Source organism: Erpetoichthys calabaricus, chromosome 4 (genome assembly GCF_900747795.2).
Source record: "Erpetoichthys calabaricus chromosome 4, fErpCal1.3, whole genome shotgun sequence".
NCBI lineage: Eukaryota > Metazoa > Chordata > Cladistia > Polypteriformes > Polypteridae > Erpetoichthys > Erpetoichthys calabaricus.
The window spans coordinates 192,115,866-192,138,340 of NC_041397.2; the positions used below are offsets into that span (position 1 = coordinate 192,115,866).

Sequence of the window (22,475 nt, forward strand, 5' to 3'; positions counted from 1 at the left end):
AGTACATTGTCTCTGTATTCCTGGTCTTTGCCTAGGTGTTAAGGTGGAAGATTTTAGTTTTGCCCTCATGTTCTCTCTAAACAAAGGTTTCCTCCTGGTATACATCCCATGTAGATCTAATGCATGTAGCCTTTTTCTAATGGTTGATTCATGCATTTTGACATCAGCATTGGCAAGAGCTACCTGTAGGTCCCCTTGTGAAATTCTGAAGATCACAGAGACTTTTTTCAGTAGCTTATGATCTGCTTCTAGGCTGACCTTGCTTGGGGAGCATGGTCTGAACAAGTTGACAGTTGCTTGAAATCTTCTCTACTTGTAGATATTTAGATATTTCAGACATTATAATGGTTGATTTTTCAAGTGTTTGGAGATATTTTTAAAATTCTTCCCAAACATCTATAACCTTCTTTCTGAAGACTTCCTGATGCATGGTGATAACACACACTTCAACAACAAACTAAATGTTTGAAATTAAAAAAAAAAAAAAAAAGAAGACAGGTTCCTTCAAGATCCTCTAGTGCTGATCTAATCATTTGCATGTAATCTGGTACATCAAATTCTATGTATTTAAAGTAGTCATAAATGTAGTGGTGTAGTTATATTTTGTAGTCCACTGTATAATTTAAATAAATGTGGCATGATGTTTGTCATATCACCTATTATTTAAATGAAGATCAAATCTTATGTCCACCTATGTTAAAAAAAGAAAAAAAAAACATTTAATGGAGTGTACTTAGTTTTTCACATGACTGTATAACATTTTGCCTAAATATCTGAGGACATTCTTTGTGACAAATACATAACAATAGAGTATATCAAGGAGGTGGCAAATACTTTTCATACTGTGGTTTTGGGATACATAAATTATAGAATTATACAAAAAACAAAAACAAATTACCAAAGAACTAATTAGTATAATGTGGAGCAACCTTCAATTCTTTCCTCCCCTAAAAATTTACATATGACATATGAACTACATGTGCATAGTACCTCCGTGAAAATATACAGTAATCCCTCGCTATATCGCGCTTCGCCTTTCGCGGTTTCACTCCATCGCGGATTTTATATGTAAGCATATTTAAATATATATCGCAGATTTTTTGCTGGTTCGCGGATTTCTGCGGACAATAGGTCTTTTAATTTCTGGTGTATGTTTCCTCAGTTGGTTTGTCCAGTTGATTTCATACAAGGGACGCTATTGGCAGATGGCTGAGAAGCTACCCAACTTACTTTTCTCTGTCTCTCTTGCGCTGACTTTCTTTGATCCTGACGTAGGGGGATTGAGCAGGGGGGCTGTTCGCACACCTAGACGATACGGACACTCGTCTAAAAAAGCTGAAAGATTATCTTCACGTTGCTATCTTTTGTGCAGCTGCTTCCTGAAACGACATGCTGCACAGTGCTTCGCATACTTAAAAGCTCGAAGGGCACGTATTGATTTTTGCTTGAAAAGCAAACTGTCTCTCTCTCTCTCTCTTTGTCTGCTCCTGATGGAGGGGGTGTGAGCTGCCGCCTTCAACAGCTTTGTGCCGTGGTGCTTCGCATACTTAAACCAAACAGCCCTATTGATTTGTTTGCTTTTCTCTATCTCTGTGACTTTATATGCTCCTGACGGGCACTCCTTTGAAGAGGAAGATATGTTTGCATTCTTTTAATTGTGAGACGGAACTGTCATCTCTGTCTTGTCATGGAGCACAGTTTAAACTTTTGAAAAAGAGACAAATGTTTGTTTGCAGTGTTTGAATAACGTTCCTGTCTCTGTACAACCTCCTGTGTTTCTGCGCAAATCTGTGACCCAAGCATGACAATATAAAAATAACCATATAAACATATGGTTTCTACTTCGTGGATTTTCTTATTTCGCGGGTGGCTCTGGAACGCAACCCCCGCGATGGAGGAGGGATTACTGTATTAGTGAAAATACTAGGGGGCTTCGCTCGCCAACCCCTGGTCTTGGGTAACCCGAAATAGATTTGAAAGTGATTATTGTCTGTCTTGGTAATTGTTACATATGTATCATGTTCACCGTCACGACATCTGTAGGTCTATGTAATATATGTAAATGACAATAGCAGTGTAATTGTTATGTTATGTAAGTATAGTGTGTCTTTGAGTTTGCGCAGATCTATGTATGAGATATATTGGAGTGTAAAGGTGTAGATGACGTACAAAGGATATCTTCATACACCACATTTGTAGTAAAGATGGCGTGTTGTCCTTGAATGAGCTTTCCTTGGTATGGAGTTATTATAATCTTGACGTTAACGTCACATGCATGCCGAACTCTTGAGAAGACCACATAAAGTTGTCCATGTCTAAATACAGGCTCAGACAGGTAAAGGCCGACTCTGTCCATGGTCTGTCCTTGGGATTTGTTGGTGAGAAAAGCGCTATATAAATGCAAAGAATTATTATTATTATTATTAGGTATACGTTGTTTACCGTTAGTAATACGAATAATTGCACTTACTGTTAAAATTACCTATTTCCGTTAGTTGAACTCTTTCGCTTCTGAGCCGTGGCTCCTTCACTTGCGGTGCATTGGCGCATGCACCGTCCGTACTATCTCGGGTTCGACTATGCTGTGTTTTGTGGACGTTTGGGGGCGGGACGCTGAAGCCTGTTCTGTTTGTGTTTTCTGTGAGTACTTATAGTATTGTATTACTGTAATGTGATTCACAAATGCTGTGGAGTCCGGATCTTTGGGGCTTCTGTACTATCTTGGGATTTTGCTTGTGGTGCTTTCAAAGTGCGTTGTAGGCGCCTGCACCTTCCGTACTGTCGGGTTTGACTATGCTGTGTAGTGTGGACGTGTAGGGTTCTGTACTCTCTTGAGAGGGCTACATACAGTTGTGCATGTGTAAACTCTGTGTTATTTGAGAACCGCGTTGTAGGCGCCTGCGTTCATTGTTTTCATCCAGGCGGGCTCGTGTTTGTATCTCCGTCAGTCGAGCTCTTTCTTTTTGGAGCCGTGCCTGCTTTGCTTGCGGCATTTCAGACGCGCGTTGTAGGTGCCTGCGTTCATTGATTCTATCCAGGCGGGCTCGTGGTTTACCATTCTCGGTTAGCCTGTGTTTTCTGTGGTTGTACTTTTAATATTGTATTACTGTAATGTGCTTAATATTGTATTACTGTAATGTGATTCACATATGTTGTGGAGTCCGGATTTGTGGGGTTTCTGTACTATCTCGTGTTTATGCTTGCGGTGTGTTAGAAGCAAGTGGACCATGCTGTGTAGTGTGGACGTTTAGTTCAGAAGCGTGTTGTATGTGCCTGCGCCTTCCGTACTCTCTTTGTGGACCTTTGGGGCCTCCGTAGCCTCTTCCGTTTGACTCTGGGGTGCAGCGCAGAATCCTCTTTTTTGTGTGGCTGTGTCATTAGTCGTTAGCTATGTGCGCGTTGTTGCTCCATTTCTTATTTACGTTAGTTGAGCTCTTTCGTTTTTGAGCCGTGACTCCTTCGTTCGCGGTGGATCAGACTTCACTTGCGGTTTATGAGACGTGCGCTGTAGGCGCATGCGCACTATGTCTCCTGGGTCCATCGCCGTGTACCTGCGTCTGTGCCTTCCGGTCTACCATTCTCGGTTAGTAATATGGACAATATAAGGTACTGATGGAAATAATTCTATACTTGTTACAAAAACTCTATGAAAGCTATGAAAAAAGGTAAACATAACAGATTTCTTTTGCAACTTTTCAGACCCAGAAGCTGTACTTACTAGCAGCATTCCGTTATCTACTAAAATAAACATTTCTATAATTAGTGGGTGTGAGTGTGCATTTGTGTGTGTAAGAAAGCTGGAGAAATATACAGTATGTTTTTAAATTTTTTAAAATGACATGTATAAAACAAAACCAGCAAGATTTCATATTCTAGTTCTTAATGAAAGCAAGGACATTCCTGTTAAAAATTAATCTGTAGCATGTTTAAAAAAAAAAAAAAATAGGATTAGGCCTAGAAATTACGTTGTTTATAAAATTTCTTTTGGTGGACTGTCACAAAAATAAACCAATGCTAATTTAATGAAAATACTGATCTTCACAGATCATGTGTCCGAATGCGATTTACAAGTGACATCAGAATAAAGAGGTAGCAGCTGCAGGAGAGATTGATGTGATGGCCTGTGTGATGTGGAATCTGGTGAAACTCTTGAAAATTACTTTCAGATGCCTTTTAAAAGGTAAACAATTTGATGACTTGGAAAAGGAAGCTGGGATGTCACCGAGACTGTTTCCAGCAAGTTTCAAGAAATGCCCTAACCAGGAATATTCTCGAGAGGTGGAAGAACACTGACCAACTTTTAAATCCAGTAAATACGTTTGCATTTTGGAGGGAGCAGTGTCATATGCACTGTTTGTAAGTGGATGGCAGGTGTTACAGCAGTGATTAAAAAGCTCAGTGGTGTCAAAGCCACAGAGGCGGATGAACTTCACTTGACTTGAAAAGCAATGGATACTGTAATGGTGTTTCAGCCTCAAAGCCTCTTTAATGTTGAATGGAAGACAAGGACAGTGCTTCGGGATTAGTGAACTCTGGAAGAGGTCATCATTTTTTAAGACAATGGCACATGCCAGTATGTTCTAATTAGTAAAGACCCCATTGTAGCCTTCACTTACATAATCTAAGAGAGTTGGGGGCAGTCACAGAACGTCCAGTGAGTTCCAGTCATGTACTCTGACATCCCCAGTGACCCAGTCAGATCAGTCTGTGTCTTGCCCCAATTAAAAAAACAAGTCTAATTCTGTGTTAAAGGGCAGGCTCATGTGTATACGAGAAATGACAACTAATGAGCACTTACTCAGAAGTACAATGCATAGAATGTGGTACTGAGAAAGAAAGAACACAGGTGATTTGAACTGCACAAACAGAACACAAGCTTGTTTGACTGCTGTCCTGCATTAGTTGTGCCACTACAGAGATGAAAAAGGGTATCAAAATGAAGCTCAACTCACTATACCTGTAAATCTTTTCTGTAGGCAGCATATTATTGACTTTCAAAATGCAGAAAGCTTACAATATTTCAGAAAAGTGGAACTGTGCTGAAAAGTCTGCCTAGAGTTGAGTAATTTGTAATGCTCTTCTGATTTATTGTCATGTAATCTGACATCTTCGAGACAATGAGATCAACAACTGCAACATTTAGTCACAGGGGATGTCAAAACTAAAAGTCACATAATGTGTTGAAACCTATGCTGGGGTACTGGAACATTGGTTCTATCCAAGAGTTGAACTTTACACTCAAATTGTGCAGTGGGGATTGCAGCCTGGCTGTGGAACAGTTGACCCACTCTTTGTCTTCATAGAGATATATCTGAAGGATTAAGAAAGTTTATGGGGTGTTTGGTAGCTAATGACCGTGTATACAATGATATTTTGATGAAGATGATATAAAAGTATTAATATGCCAGGGCCAGTGCTACGTGCAATTTTTTTGCTACATTTACAAAATGAAGGCAGGTTCTGTATACTTAGCATTAAGTCAAGTCTATTTAATGTGGGTGTGAGATCTTGGCTTCTCTACTCTTCAAAAGTTTCATGGACAGCCTATCAAGGCATAAACAGCATGTACTTTGGGAACATAAGCACTGCATCTGTTTGTCTGATGATTTTTGTCATCTTGGCTTTATTGGTCTGTGATGTTTGGTGTGTACTGTTATGGATCAAAGCTGATTATGATGCAACTGGGACAAGAATTAGGATCTCCACATCTAAGCTCACAGCTCTCTCCAAAAGTAGTAGGCTTGTTTCTTACAGAAAGGTTGGCCCAGAAACATATGGGAAGGAAGTTGCTACAGACTGGGTGAACAGTCCAGGTTAGTGTGTTGGCACTATAATCATTACCAGCTACAGCAGAGTGAAAATGATAAAGACAATGGTGATGTTCATATGTGTTCATATATCCATGATTTTGGATAGGCTCAACTGCATAGTAGCTGAGCTGAAGCAAGATATGCCACACTGTACTGTGGGTGAATGGAAAGAGGTAAACATAATAAAAAGATAAAGCTTACAAAAGACACTGAAAACATAATAAGCACAACCCTGCAGCATGTGCTTTGTTGCTCTTCATAAAGAATGCTGAAAAATAATAGATAGTTCTGAGTATGATTCAGGCAAGGAGACTTCTGCTGCACTTGAAGACCAGTGCCATTAAACAACCAGTTAAAAAGTGAATTTTAACATATTAAATATTGAACTGATTATATGAAGACAATGTGCTGTAAATAGTGTAATATGTCCCTTTAGTTTTGATCTATAACCACAAATATTTACTATACCACTACTTATTTTCTACATAATTATTATTGTTTCTCTAAAAGGGCACACCTTAGTCTTAGAAATATTTATTTAGCAGTTTTTCAAACAATGTAAGATTTGACAAAAATGGTGGCAAATTTCTTTTAATCACATCTTGTTAAAAATAGGTTACTACTGAATGCATTGATGTAATACAATTTAAAACTTCTATGTAGGTAGTAGTTTAGCTTTACAGCTAAAGAAATGTTTATATTTGGTCTGGATTTTGGTTTTGTAGTTTTGGATTACTACTACTACACACAAAGGGTCCTGCGGTGGGTTGGCACCCTGCCCAGGATTGGTTCCTGCCTTGTGCCCTGTGTTGGCTGGGATTGGCTCCAGCAGACCCCCGTGACCCTGTGTTTGGATTCAGCGGGTTGGAAAATGGATGGATGGACTACACACAAAGGATAACACCATTGATCTCTTCAAATGTATCAATATGTATTGTTTATTGGCTATGTGACTTCTTGGCAGTGTGGTAATGGGAAGGCAGGACAGATGACAAAAGGAGAATAAACCCTGCTTAGGTCCTCCTTTCACTACTTCCACTGTCTTCCCTCAAACTTGCATGCAGCAAAAAAGCATACAATGCATGAATTATAAGAATAGATTATCTGTTTACTGAATACTTTAGTTAGTAAGATATGCATAGCTCTTCAAGTCTATAAAACACTGCTAATGTGATCTGAATATAAAGTCTGCAACTACAAAAAAAAAAAAAAAAAAGACAAAAGAGGAAGAGTTGTGTCTGTTGGGGCTTTCTGTTGTTGCTTTTAATTTTAATGTTCATCAAATTTCTGCAGTTTTTATATTTTCATCCATGTTTAATTGGGTTCATCTGGGCACCTTATTTTCTGCAGTAATTAAAACTTGTTTTTAAGGATTTTGTCAAATCTCAGCTCACCTTGAATAAATTCTGTGAGTGTACCCTGAGATGGACTGTGGGTGCTCTTCAGTGCCTGGATCTGCTTTGGACACAAAGCTGGTAGGATAGATTTTCCTTATTCCTACACCAGTGAGACTTAGAAAATAGATTTTTTTTTAATATTAAAAACTGTGCTATGAAAAAAGTTCTGCACTGTTATCTTCTTTAACCATTACTATAAACACTGGATTGCCTTTTTCCCTTCTATTTGTTAATTATAAACACACTTTCAAAATGATAAATTCCTCTAGATAATAAACCTGGTGACAAAGTGCTCCATGTGTTGACATAAAATTCTTTAGTTCATCAGAAACTGAATTTTACCTTCCCTTTTATTTTAAGTTATGCATCTAAAAGTTACAAAGCTGGAGATTATTCTGATTCATTATTGTAACAATTCTCTCCACTGATTAAAAAAATAGAACCCCAAAGAGCTTTAATAATAACTCAAATTGTCTGAAAGAATACTGCAATACAAACGTTTTCATCTAAATAGTTACTGAAACTACCTGTGGTTACCATTTGCTATCAGCAGTCTTGCTCTTGTATACAGAATCTATTCATTTTACAAAAGCAAAAACTTAATTTTCTGTATTAAAAATATTTTTAACTTTCGGAAACACAAAGTTATTAACTGATTTTCATGCAAACCCTGTTTAAAATGCTACCTCTCCCATGCAAACCCTTGCCTCTTTGTATACTTCTCTTTATCTTTGTATTATATTAAAAGTACAAGCCCCTTAAGGAACATACTAAAAATTCTTGGGTATACCAAGTTCTGATTTTTTAATTCTTTTTAATTTTTATTATGCCTTTAACTGTTGTGAAGCAATAAGAGTTCTTTAACTTCTTCACGGCTACTACTTTGAGTTATGCTGGATTTTTGAGTTTAGGGAATATTAACAGAATAAATGGAAAAGTGAAATTTACCTAATTTAATGGTATTGTTATGCTTTATTTTATTTAAGTGTATGGTTTAAAATTACAATTTGTTAAATAAAATAATTCTTTAAAAAAAAAAAAAAAAATCACGTAATTTTACAACACAAGCCAAATATACAGAGAATATAAACAAGCAGGAAAAGCCTTACTTTGCTTTATGAGGATCTTCCACTTCCAAGTCCCACACATATAATTTTCCAACTTGATTGCCTAAGGCCAACATCTATAAGAACAAAAAATATAAAAATGTTCAAAAGCATTTAAAAGTTCAGAATGTAATTAATCATTACCTTAAATTACAAACACAGTATTTTAGTAATTTAATTGGTTTAATTATTCAGAAACAATTTCAATATATGCTTGTGGGAACCAGAGTATATTCCAGTTGCAATGAACACAATATTCTCAAAAAAGTTTAAAGAATAACAAAACTGCTATCTGAAACATGGATTTTATTGTTTTACCTTTTGCCAGAAATCCATCGAGAAGCGCATATACCAGATGTCACACTGACTATAGTCAAATCTACCAAGGATGGTAACATTTGACTCATTAGGCTTAATACTGTCTATGTCGTCTTCCATCTTTCCTGGTTTCCAACATACTATAGCATTTTCACAAGACTAAAAAACAAAAGGGAAAGTAGTTTTTTTTTTTTTACTTGCAATTTCATTTGTACTGTGAAAATTTAAACCATTTTTGTGTTGAATGTTTTCATATATTACAAGTAGAGTGCACAAACTCAATCACTTATTAATAAGATGTTAGTTACCTTTATTTCTTTAAGTAAACAGAACAGCATAACTAACTAGTGGTATTTTGTGGTTTTTACTATGCCACTTCATACACAGCTATATCTATGATTACATTAGAGATGAGAAAACTCATTTTCACTGTAGGAACCTTATCGAATTTATCAGACCAGTTAATCAAAAATTAGCAATTAAATATACAAGTCATATAAGAGTGCCATAAATGGAAGAAATAAGTCTAGATGTCACACTACTCCCTTACTTCTTTTTCTTTTAGCTACCTAAGGCTACACAGATAACCTTAACTAGAATGTCATTCTTGTTTTGAATAATCAATGATGATCTCTGCTTTTAATGTTTCTCTCTTTCACTGCCCTACTGTTTTACCACAAATACTTGCGCATTTCCAAAATGATGATGTGTTTTTTTGGGACTTTGAATTGGTACATTCCTAATAATTATATTATGTGTTTGTTTACTACTATGTAAGCCAGTGCTTCCCAACCCGTGTGCCGCGCCACCCTGGTATGCCGTGAGCATGGACTAAGGGTGCCGTTGCCAGGTGTCAGAACATAAAAAAAATTGATTTGAACTGATAATAATAATAATACCAGTTACACCTCAAGATTAAAGTCATGCTACCTGTGTGCTTTAATACAGTCCAGCGTGCATCCTATTTCAACTGCAGTCTGAGGAATTAATAAATATTAGCTCTAATTTACTTACTTGCCACAGGGTAAGTGACGTTGCTTCCTGTTGTCTGTTTTTTTTTTTTTTGCGCCGAAAATGGCTGACTGTAGTGAAAGTTGTAAACGTAAAAACAGCAGCAGCATCAACGACCTCAATGAAAATGATAATGCGGGGAGCAGTAAAGTTGCAAAAACGAAAACACGATACTATCAGGACAGTTAGTTGAATTATGGGTTTACATTTGTTGACAAAAAAGGTATTCAGCACCCGCGATGTTTGTTGTGTGGCGATATCCTTGCAAATGAAGCCATGGTTCCAAGCAAATTGCAACGTCACTTTCAAACCAAGCATCAGAATGCAAATAACAAGAACTCAGCATATTTTAGGCGTTTAATGGACAGCCAGCAGAAGCAAGCACAGCTGTTTATGAAAACTGTGTCGGTGTCAGACAAAGCCCAGTTGGCTAGTTTTGAAGTTGCAGAACTGGTTGCCATGGCAATGAAACCACACACCATAGTCGAATCTTTGATTATGCCAGCATGCAAGATAATGGTGAAAACAATGCTTGGTGACGATGCAGAAAAAGTGATATCTAAAATGCCATCGTCAAACAACACCGTTTCTAGAAGGATAGAAGCCATTTCATCTGACATCAACAACAACGTGTGCGTTTTACTTCAGACCTGTAAACGATTTGCTCTGCAGATCGATGAGTCTACAGATGTTAGTGGAAAATCCCAGTTGCTGGCCTTTGTAAGGTTTTCGAACAGCACAGAAATGTTGGAACAGTTTCTGTTTTGCAAGGAACTTATTGAAACGAAGAGAGAAGATGTATTTAAACATGTTTGCACGTTTTTCAGTGAGAATGATTTGTTGTGGTAATGGTGTATTGCTATTTGCACAGATGGTGCTCCTTCTATGACCGGGAAAATGCGTGGTTTCACGGCATTTGCTAAGCGTGAAAATCCGAACATAATCACCACCCATTGTTTCATACATAGAGAAGCACTTGTGAGCAAGACGCTGGGAACTGAACTGCAGTCAGTTTTAGATCAGGTCGTTAAAATTGTTAACTTCATCAAAGTCTGCCCAGTCAAGTGCAGACTGTTTGAGAAACTGTGCAAAGACATGGGATCAGAACATTACACTCTGCTAATGAATACAGAAGTCAGATGGCTGTCAAGAGGTAAAGTTCTGTCACGGGTGTATGAACTGAGAGATGAACTCCGCCAGTTCTTTCTTAATGAATAAAGCAAACAATGAGTTTGTAACACTGTTGGCTGATCCAGCATGGTGCAGTAAACTTGCATATCTCGTTGACATTTTTGAAGTGTTGAATGCATTGAATTCGGGCACGCAGGGCAATGATTTGAACATACTGTCTGTTACTGACAAGCTGCAAGCTTTCCGTCGTAAACTTCTGATGTGGACAAGTGAAATAGAAACAACCCATTTAATTTGCATGTTTCCTCGTGCAGTACAGGCTGATCCTGGCGCAGTTGTGTTGCATGACGTCATTGTTAAGCATTTATCACAGTTGGGAGACAATTTGCAACATTACTTTCCAAGTTTAGACATCCCTGGCAATGACTGGATAAGGAACCCATTCCATCAGCAGTTGGACTTGTCTAACTTACAGATTACAGAGAAAGAACCGCTACTTGACATTGTGAGTGACTGAACATTACAGCTGAAGTTTAAGGACATGAATTTAACAGTTTTGGATTATGGTTGAAAAGGAACGTCCTGTGTTAGGTGCTAAGGCTGTCGGCATACTTATTCCATTCTGCACCACTTATCTGTGTGAAAAGGCATTCTCGGCATTGACACTACTGAAGACAAAACACAGAGGATGTTTATTTTCAGTTGAAAATGACTTACGAGTGTGTTTGTCAACTGCAGTTCAAGCTCGTATTGACAAACTTTCAAATTCTCTTCGAAGCCTGCCTTCGCATTAATTATGACGTTATAGTCTGCTTTGTGCCTTGTGACTTATTGCACTTTTCATGTTTGTGTTGTGTTCAAGTTTTTCTTTTGAGACTGGTTTACTGGCAATTTATTTTTGTTACCTTTGTAAATGCAAAAATGTGTAGTTGGTACGCCTTATAAAAATAGGAATCTCATTGTACTCAACTGATGAGTTAAGATTAAATTGTTAATTTGAGTAGTTACATATCAGAGTGAAGGGGTGCCGTTAGCTGAAAAGATTTCACTAAAGGTGCCATGGTTTGGGAGAGGTTGGGAAGCACTGATGTAAGCTAACATACCTTTCATTTTGTAGTTACTACTACTTTTCTGGTTAACCTTTTCCCTTACTTTGGTATTAATGATTATTCTTTATTTTTTGTCACATTTAACAATTAGATGTATAATTAGTAGTATTATATATGGTATCAACTGTTAATTTTTTTCCAGTTACATTAAGGTAAAGCTAGCATTCCTTTTTGACTATTTCATTGCAGCTGTATGTGCCAGTTGAGAATTGTAATGCAATGAGGAGCACAGTCTTGTCTGACTAACAAAAAAAAATAATTTTCATTACTCTTATTAATTATTTATGTAATCATGCTTTATGATGATGAGATGGAACATTATTCTATAAACTTAAATCCTAAATAAAATCAAAGCTACATATGCCTAGTGTTAAGTGTTGGAAAAATCTATACAATGATATTAGCACCAGGTAGAATAACAACTGGCTTTGTGCCTAAAGTGTCTGTTGCAAAATATAAAAGTACAAACCACTAAATGCCGATTTGTTTAACACATCACCTGCACATTGTGTTCTTAATAATGTGTTACCTATTTGTTTGCCACCAGTAAGTATGGTGTGCTTTGAGGAGGACTATTAAATTTCCTTTTGACAGATTTCAGTTTTGCAAGCACTAAAACAATTTCCAAAGCAGTATTTTAAATACACAAAACAATACAACTCAAAATAATATTTTTGCCACCACTGTATACTTCTACTAAAAGGTAGAAGCTTTTTAAATGTTGACCTTGTTATGCTATTAGGTCACAAGTCAAGACCTCAGAGAATTTGTTTAGTGAATTTTTTTTTGTGAATTTATATGATAAAAACCATCACAAATAACAGAGATTAAGACAGCGGTACAAGAGCAATGATCCCACTAAAATTTTGGCTCGCAGTTTGGTGAAGCCAGATTGCTCTTATGCAATGCAGTTTTGGTAAGTTTTGAAATATTAAAACACCAAGGATGTTTATACTGATGAATGCCAAATTATTCAAAGACACCTACATTTTCTCAAAATGACATTAGGTTACATTGTTTTGTGTTAGAAAAAACAAGATATGCTCTTTGAAAAAGTATTCACTCCTCACATTTTAATATTTTTAATGAGTTTTATACAGAGTACCATACGCCCATACTAGAGTAAATGTACTATATAGATACCTTCTTGGAAAGTAACATTGGCACATGAGCAAACAAATTAAGCAGAGCTGTAAAGTACCTGGTGAAGTGTTTTAAAAGTTCAAGTGTTGGATCACTCCTTGTTTTTATCAAATAGTCTAAAAGGGTCTTATCAATTGCTCAAAACCCCTACGTAAAGTGAATTTTCTTAACTGAATTACCTTTAAATAAAACTCATTTTTATGCATTTCCAGTCCCATAACTGAACTATTTTTTTTATTAATATTACTGAACTGCCTGAACATTGGCAGAATTAGTTTAATGATAACATTAGTCATCCAAATAAATCCTCATAGGACATTGTCTTTCATTAAATAAAATAATTTATTATACAGTAGACCCCCGGTTCAGGGTTCGCGGACTCGGTCGTTCATGGATTTTTCCTTAGAACCTAACTATTAATTGTTAGTGGAAAGTACAAATATCCTCCACAATTTTTTATGGCTTTTTTCATGGCAATATTGTGCTGTAGAGAGAACAGGAGGCAACCGCTGAGGGAAATGCGGTTTGAGATGGTAAAAGTAGCCAATCCAAGAGCGTTATTCATTTCTCCTTGCTGCCGATTGACTTTTGCCCTGTGACGCATCTCCAGCTGAGTGTCCTCGTGTTTTCCACCGCTGAGGGAAATGCTTGTTTGGGATGGTGAAAGTAGCCAATCCAAGAGCGTTATTCATTATTCCTTGCTGCTGATTGACTGCTGCCCTGTGACTTGTCTCCAGCTGAGTGTACTCGTGTTTTCCATTTTGTTATTGTATTCATTTTGTTATTCTTAAACGCACAAGATGTCGTCGAAACACCCTGCACCTTTTAAGGCTTCTGGCACTGAGCCTAAGCACCAGAAGAAATGTAAAACACTCCAGGAGAAGGTTGAACTACTGGATTTGCTCCAGGAACTGAAAAGTTATGCTGCAGTAGCACGCCACTATGGCATTAATGAAAGCACCGTACGCTACATAAAGAAGAACAAGGCAGCAATCCGGAATACCGTATCTGTAAGTTTCTGTGATAGTGCCAAAATGGTAACGACCGTAAGGAATAAAAATATCGTCAGGATGGAATCTGCCTTGGCATTGTGGATCACCGACTGTAGGAAGAACAACATCCCCTTGGACGATAACATCATCCATGAGAAAGCACAAAAATTGTACCAGCAGTTTGCTACAGGAGACAATGTAGAAGGTACTGAAGAATCGCAACCAGGACCATCAACAGCACTGGAGCCTGAAGATTTTCAAGCCAGTAAGGGATGGTTTGATCATTTTCAGAAACGATTTAATATTAAAAGCATCTCTCTACATGGAAAGGCAGCATCTGCTGACAAAGAAGTCGCGGAGAAGTACCTCGAGGCATTTAGGAGAAGGAGAAGGGATACAAGCCCGAACAAGTTTTTCACATGGATGAGACTGGTTTGTTCTGGAAGAAGATGCCGTCCAGAACTTACATCATGAAGGACGAAGCCAAAGCTCCACGGTTTAAGGCACAGAAGGACAGAGTGACACTTGTGTGTGTCAATGCTGCTGGTTACATGATGAAACCTGGCCTCATCTACAAATCAGCGAACCCTAGGGCCCTTAAAAACAAAAATAAAAACTTGCTGCCTGTCTTCTGGATGCACAACCCTAAAGCCTGGATTACCAAAATCCTTGCTTCAAACTGGTTTCACCAGTGCTTCATCCCTCAAGCCAAGGAATACCTCCACAACTTAGGCATGGACTTCAAGGTGTTGCTTATTATGGATAATGCTGGCAGCCACCCTTTGGATTTGTATTACAAGAGAGTTCAGACTGAGTTCCTCCCTGCCAACACCACCTCCCTCATCCAACCTATGGATCAAGTCGTGATCCGTGCCTTCAAAGCTCTTTATACCCAGATTTCTCTCCAATACCTTGTGGATGCAATGGACGTGGACGAGAATTTTACATTAAAGGGTTACTGGCATAACTTTACAATCGTGACATGCCTGTCAATCATCCAAGCTGCTCTTAAGGAGATGGAAAAAGGAAACCCTCAACACCTGCTGAAAGACGCTGTGGCCAGAGTGTGTCCATGACAACAAGGGTTTATCACCCGAAAAAATTCAGCATGACGCAGTCGACAAGGCCATGGAACTGGCGAAGATACTGGGTGGCGAAGGTTTTGACGACATCACTCAAGATGAGGTGAACAACCTTATCGATGCCCACTCTGAACCCCTGACGGATAAGGATTTGTTGGAGTTAACAAAGTCTGCCAGCGCAGCGGCGGAGGAAGAGACAGATTCAGTGCAAGAGGAGGAGGAGGAGGAGCAGGGCCTGACATTGGAACGTCTGTCCCAGATTATTCAGACATCGAAGGAGTTACAAGGGATGATTGAAGCATGGGATCCCTATATGGTTTGGGCTCTCAAAGTTAATAATGGCATCGATGCTGCCATTCAGACATATAAAACGCTCCTCGCCACCATGAAGAAACAACGACAGCAACTTCCCATCGCAATGTTCGTGAAACCTATAAAGAAAAGCCAGCACGAAACCCCACCAGAAGACGACCCATCCAAAGATGAAGTGCCTGAAGAAGAGGCACCACCCGAGGAGTTGTAAATCCTCTGCATCGTACTGCACAGCTACTTTATCATCATCATCAATATCATTCATCATTGGCGAGTTCACGTACATTTTACTGTATTTTAATTAAATTATTAGGTATTTACTCTACTTATAACAAAGAAAACCACAGTGCATAACCAAGAAAACGTGCTTGCATGAATTACAGTACGGATAGCAGTAACATCGGTATTTTACATTCCAGCACTGTGGGAGACATAGCAGTACAGTACTGTACAGTAGACAGTTTATCTTTACATTCTTTTATTAGGTAATGTATTAAGGTAATTTTTTAGGTAATGTATTAATGTATTAAGCTGAGTTTGCAATGAAATTAAGCCCTAAATATGCCCCCATAGCACTTTAAATTATAAAAATAGGCATTTAAAAAGGCATTTTTTAACCACATCCAAAAGTCGCAGTTTTTCACAATTCGCTTAGCTTTACATTGGCTTTAGCAATGCAATCAAAAGAGGAAGTGCAAGTATGAGACACACAAGGAAGGACAAAGATGTAGGAGGCATGCCAAGAGTTGAAAGATGGGAAACAAAAGTGGACAGGAGGCTATCAACGTGCTTGATAAACAAGCTTTACGAGAATGCACTTTGAGAGAAGGAGTGCTGATCAGGAGAGGTTCGACACACAAAGATACGAGGAAAGGCACTGAAGGCAGGGCAAGAGATACCAAATATTTTTAAATATTGTTTTATTACTGGTCTTTCAGATAATATGGCTAGTGTTAAATAAAGCACTCAATCTAGACTTTACCACTTCTAGTTTTAGAATAAAAGAAACTGTGTTTTTTCTTAGGATTACCAACTGTTTTATGATCTGTTTTGGACCTGTAATCCCCAGAATGATGCAGGAAGGCACCAGCAGTACACATGATTAAGTCAGTAAACCACAACAAGTGTAACACCATCTTTGAAGGCTGCCATGAGGATGGCGTCTGAACACAGAATCAGCTTACAGAATTGCAGAATCTAGAATTACGGATCACTAATGTCCAGTTCTGTCCCATTCTATAAGCTACACTGAGGTGCATTTGGAATTACCTTGTAGATGACCGGGCATTAGTATCCGTGCTACACATTTGAAAACTGTCTAAGATTCTTGATTTTTCATAAAATAGTTTATCCTAATGTAAGGGAAATTTGTATTTTATTTTAGGCAACAGATTTAGTGAAGCATTATGTATATCTGCATAGACTATTTGTTATCTGCTTTAATATTGCAATAATGAAAGCCTCTAGCAAAATGAATTGGAGTAAAAGCCAACTGCATTTGAAAATGTAGTGAAGTTAAAGTAGACAAAAATTTAGACTCAAAAAAAGTAGAAATATTCTCAAAACATACAAGTACACTAACAAAGTACTTTTACTTCGTTAGCATGCGATACTGTTTATAATATTTTGAAGATCCACATTTGCAGAAATAACAGTTTTAGCCTTTTGGTGTAGATATGTACTTGCTTTGTATACTCTTTTGGTCTGTTTTAGCCCATCTTACAGGAAGATATTCTTCAGATTGTAAAACGTATTAAAACAGATTCTCAGCTGGATTGAGTTCAGTGTCAGCTACTGAAATCTGTCACTCCTATAGAATGATTGTTGGTCTCCATTTGATTTCTCTCACAAGTAACCTAGCCAATGGTACCCACGTAGACAACCAAACACGTGGATGTTGTTTTGTACCATTTTATGAATTTATGTTGTTTGTATTATTTTCTCGGACTCCTTTAGAGCACTCTTTAGTCTTTATTTTCACAACCAGAAATATGATACCTTAGCTGTGTCTTTTTTATCTAGAAAATATGAGTTAGTTTAACGAGTCACCTGTAGAGGCCAATTGTAGGGCAACAGTGTAAAAACAACATAATAATAAATAAATTATTTAAAAAAAATAAAAAAAATAAATAGAGTTTCTGTGCTCTGAAAAAAATATCACAGGATGCTTCACTGTACGATTATACTGAAAGCTGGATAATATCCTGAATACCTTTGCAAAGCATTGTATATTCGGTTGAAAAGGTGTGCAGGTATATACTTTATGCTAACATTGGTTAACATTGTTCTCTAACTAGATAAGCTGTATTATAATTAATTATCCACAAAGCTGCATTTTAATATTTGAAATACCCAAACATCACTTGGGTATTCCTAACCATTATTAACACTAAGGAGTCCCGAAGAACAGTTTTAAAATGACTGAAATAATATATACCTTAGAAAGTATTAAGTCCCCCAGCCATCTCACACAATCAACATAATTTCGGTGAATGTCTCTGGTAGAAAAATCAGGAAAATGTATCTTTTGAGAGATGAAAGGCCTGTTGGGGGGAAAAAAATAATTTGTTTGAGAAGAATTTTTGAATAATGTATTTTATATTGCAGATTACCACTAAAAAGTATTGTGACTAATGGCATAAAAGTTTGATTATAGTAAATTTAAATAATTATTTCTTGAGCAAAAACAAATGCAAATAAAACTAATTTAAATAGTGAATGCTGGTCAAGTAGTCCTACATATGTAGAAAGTCAGAATTTCATTGCAGACAGCACAGTTATTGGTTCACTATTAAATGAAATAAATGTAATATTACCTATTAGTTTTACTAGGGTTATATTCATATGATCCTTTAATTGCTTTCTGCATTCTTTCCGAGTTTATCCTCCATAACTTCAGGGAGTGGTCCATTCCACAAGACATTATCTTTTCACCTAGGAGGTCAAAGTCCTGTATTAAAAAAAAAAAAAAAATCATTTATATTGATACCTTTTGTAATACTAGGCTCAAACTCCCATACTCCTATTTAACACAAATGAGACATGGTGAAATAAGACTTTCAATGAACAATGTATTCTCAGTTTGGACTGGGCATATACATTTCCAGCAAACTTTAATTCTATATCAGTTTCACTTGAACTGGCACATTATTTGTTATTTGCCAGCAACATTTCTCTCTTAAGACTGTGCCTCCACTCTGTGCCACCCTTTCCTTCCTGAAAACCCTTTGTTTGTGAAGTCAGCCAGCACAGGTCACATTATGTAAATTCAACAGTTCTTATATCAGTGTACAAAAAATTTTCAAATTTTGGAAAAGTCTCATTGTATTTCAAATTTTATCCATTTGCGGTCAAAGAATTTTACAGAATAGTTAACTTTAAAAAAAAAAAAGGTCATTTTACCAAAAATATCATACAACAGACATGGTTAGCTTCAACTCTGATTTCTATGTAATGTTACATTTAAATTTCAGATGCATACTTTGTTTGCTCTAAAATTTAAAGGTGTGGTATGATCAATTTAGTAATCCAAATAATTTATGAATATTATTCTTTGCCGTTTATCATTTCTCTTGTAATATTAGCTGTCCAATATACTTTGCTAAGCAAACCTTTTTGTATGCAGTGCTACCTGAAATAAACAAATCTTAATTAACACTCCTCAATTTTTCCCATCTCAAAATATACCTGAAAGAGCTAAATGTAGTTTAGAACAATTCACAACACCTCAAATCAGCAAAAGCATTCAGAAATATTTGTTAAACAAGCAAATGTCAATTTATGTTTTTATGGTCTGCCACTGTTTCAGAGTTTTAAAACTTCCTTCATGTTTCAGCAGATGTTTTGATGGCTTGCTTTTTATTTTTTTATGGAAGAAAATCTAGTACCCTAATGTCTTCTACTCATATTATCAGGTAAAATAACAGGACAAAAATCAAATTCTAGAACAGCAGTAAACAACTGATCTGCACAAGCAGTTAAAAAACCCTTATTACCTCAAAACAGTTTTGTGGTTTGGGTCTTAATTATAAATGACTAAAATGTTTATACTGTTCATGAGAAACTGTTTCTATTTTATGAGGTTTTGCATTGTTAGTAAATGATTAAAAGGTTCTTGAAATTTAAGTAGATGGCAAATATCTTATTTTTGAAGTTGGATACATGAATTAATCCTTAATATCAATAAATATAATCAGTAGGAATTTGTCTTAGTTTTGCACTCATAAATGATATAATGTACTGTATTTTACATCATAACATTAACCCCAACAACAAACAATTGCACTTTACACAATAAATACTCAAAACAATATGATCACTTATATTATTGCAGTTTTTTCATCTGCTATAAAGGCCTGTAAATGAAAACAAAATTTACGCTGAATGGAGATGGTAGTAGATCTACAGGAAATAAAGTATATCAAAAGTTATGATTGGCCCGTGTAAACTCCACCATGAAAGAAATCAACACACTGAGTGGTTCTTGTTATGGATGACCTGTAAAATTTTCCTGATGATAATAAATGCTACTAACTGAGTGAGCCTTTGGATTATATTGCTTGTTTGTTTGTTTGTTTACAGACACTAAATTTAGCATATATAGATACTGAATACAGGGAAAATGCAGGCCTATAATCCTTTCTGAAAAATATAATGCGATTTATATTTGAGTGAGCAGATGCATTGCCAAACCTGACAGTAATGAGAGAAAAAATACTTATAATGGCCGTCTTACAAATAATAATGCAAAGAACACTTTTTGCACCAATAAAGGAAAACTTTTAAAAATTTAGAATGAAAGTATACCAACAAAAAAGACGTATACAATTTTTAAATTAAATCACATTCACTAAACATATGCCCACACAATGGGCAATACGTCTGCATAATGCATGCTTCCAACCCTTCTCTCTCTCTATTTTATACAAGCTGCTTAAATTATGAAACATATACTTACAGCACTGAGGACTTCATCTCTGTGACCTTCAACACCTCCAAATATGGCAACTAAAGTGTCAGTCTGAATATTCCAAAGTCTAAGGGCATGATCTGGTAGTATAGGGAAACAACAAACTAGGTATAGTTTTACTCAACTATAAACTAGGCTATTTAAACCTGTCAGGCAACAACAATAGATAAAAATTAACTTTCCTTTATTTTTTGTCATAAAAACACCTTAATAAACATTTAAGACAGTTATCTCATGAACACACATACTGTACATCAGGCATGGTATTCAAAATAAAAAAGTTATAACAGCCTACAATATAATGGCCCACAAGGCAGAGTTACAGTTTATTAAATAATGTACTAGCAACACTTTTGGCTCCATTTGCTTAAATGATGATCTATGCCACTGTTTCTTAAAGGTTTCTGGTGTTTAAACAACTCGGCACTTGTAAGGCAAAAACCAGCACATTTAGAGACAACAATCAGATTACTCGGGTTCGACAACATGTAGAACTGGATTTTGAAAAAGCACAATCAAGTGATCAAGGCAAAGAAAACTTCAATTTTATTCAGCTGACCTAGACAAGACTGCAGACATTAAAATATCAAGTTTTATAATATTACTTTATGAATGGTTCATTGACTCTAACCTTTGATTATTTAATTGGGCATTTGGCTTCACATTTAGATCATACTTCCATGTATATTCTGTTTCAAACGCTCTTACTTTCCAGAAAAATGGTTTCACAATACACTTTTATGGACAATCAAAATTTATACCATTGTGTGTTCAGAATTGATATTAATTACATACTTTTAGAATCTACCCCCCAATTATATTGATTTTTATACCTTTTGTGTCCAAGTACATTCTTTATCTCTGTAACCATTTTTTTCTGCCATTTAAAAATTGTATGTAGTCAAATAGAACTAATATTTAATGTATGCCAATGTTCATAAAAAAAAAAAAAGCTTTATGTGTATTTGTCACACAATAGCATGTGACCCTTTGCTTAGATTTAGATGTTTTGTGTGACCACTACCTGGCCACTCCTGTTCTATAAAACAAAAAAATTCAGACATGATCATCAGTAGGCTTTGCACCATAGGAACCAAGTTACTTGAATTATCTATAATATTTCACTAATTATTTACCACTCTGATGCTGATCTTTCTGATCATAAAATGGGTCATTACAATAGCAATTGACAAAAAAACTTCATGATATAGTATTTGCCATAATTCCTGAGATATTCAAAATTAATTTAAGAGTTCCTCTAGGGTGTGCCTCTTTCCCTTGCATGATTTGGCTCAAAAACTAATCAGCACATCATCATCTCATAACAGGCTTAAGTTTAGAGTTTGGTATTTTTCTGTCCAGCCATTTTAGCTCTAGTCTTTCCTCAAGAAACTGTGACACACAGACACATACACAGACAGACACACACTCATCATCAAGATAGATGTTTCCAGTATCAGGGGACCCTAAAACATAGAAAACCGGAGATTGAAATTTTTGACGAATCTAATGCTTTTGCTCCTCTCCCATTGACAATAGGTTAGGATGGGAGAGGGCACAATTCAACAAGTCTATAAATAAAAACAAAAAATTCCTAAATACGTGATTATTTGCTTATTTAATTTCATGTACAATGATAGCAATAGCTGCGGTGGGTTGCCACCCTGCCCGGGATTGGTTCCTGCCTTGTGCCCTGTGTTGGCTGGGATTGGCTCCTGTGTTTGGATTCAGCGGGTTGGAAAATGGATGGATGGATGATAGCAATAGAGTGTTGTGCTATGTTAGCCATAGATTGATACAGGTAAAAGTAGGGTGAAATGACACCTTTTATTGCCTGATGAAGGGGGCCTTAGCTGCCTCGAAAGCTTGCATTTGTAATCTATTTAGTTAGCCAATAAAAAGGTGTCATTTCACCCTACTTTCTCATGTACAATGATAAACACCTAGAAAGATGTTAAGACACAGTAGGAATATGTCAACCTATTATGAAACCTATATAATGCACCATAAGATGTCTACACAAACGAATAGCATTCTATTAAAAGACACCATATAATTATCGAACATAATCACATACACATACAATTTATAGTAA

The 22,475-nt window shown here is 36.5% G+C and overlaps 1 protein-coding gene across 1 annotated transcript in view; it reads right to left on the minus strand.

Moving 5' to 3' along the window:
* Nucleotides 1–22,475, minus strand: part of eed (embryonic ectoderm development) — a 46,965-nt gene that overhangs the window by 5,363 nt on the left and 19,127 nt on the right. The window contains exons 7-11 of the mRNA XM_028800109.2: nt 20,369–20,460; nt 18,228–18,361; nt 17,849–17,954; nt 8,632–8,790; nt 8,317–8,390 (exon numbers count right to left, since the gene is read on the minus strand). Coding sequence (XP_028655942.1) covers nt 8,317–8,390; nt 8,632–8,790; nt 17,849–17,954; nt 18,228–18,361; nt 20,369–20,460 — 565 coding nt within the window. The remainder of the gene's footprint in view (nt 1–8,316; nt 8,391–8,631; nt 8,791–17,848; nt 17,955–18,227; nt 18,362–20,368; nt 20,461–22,475) is intronic.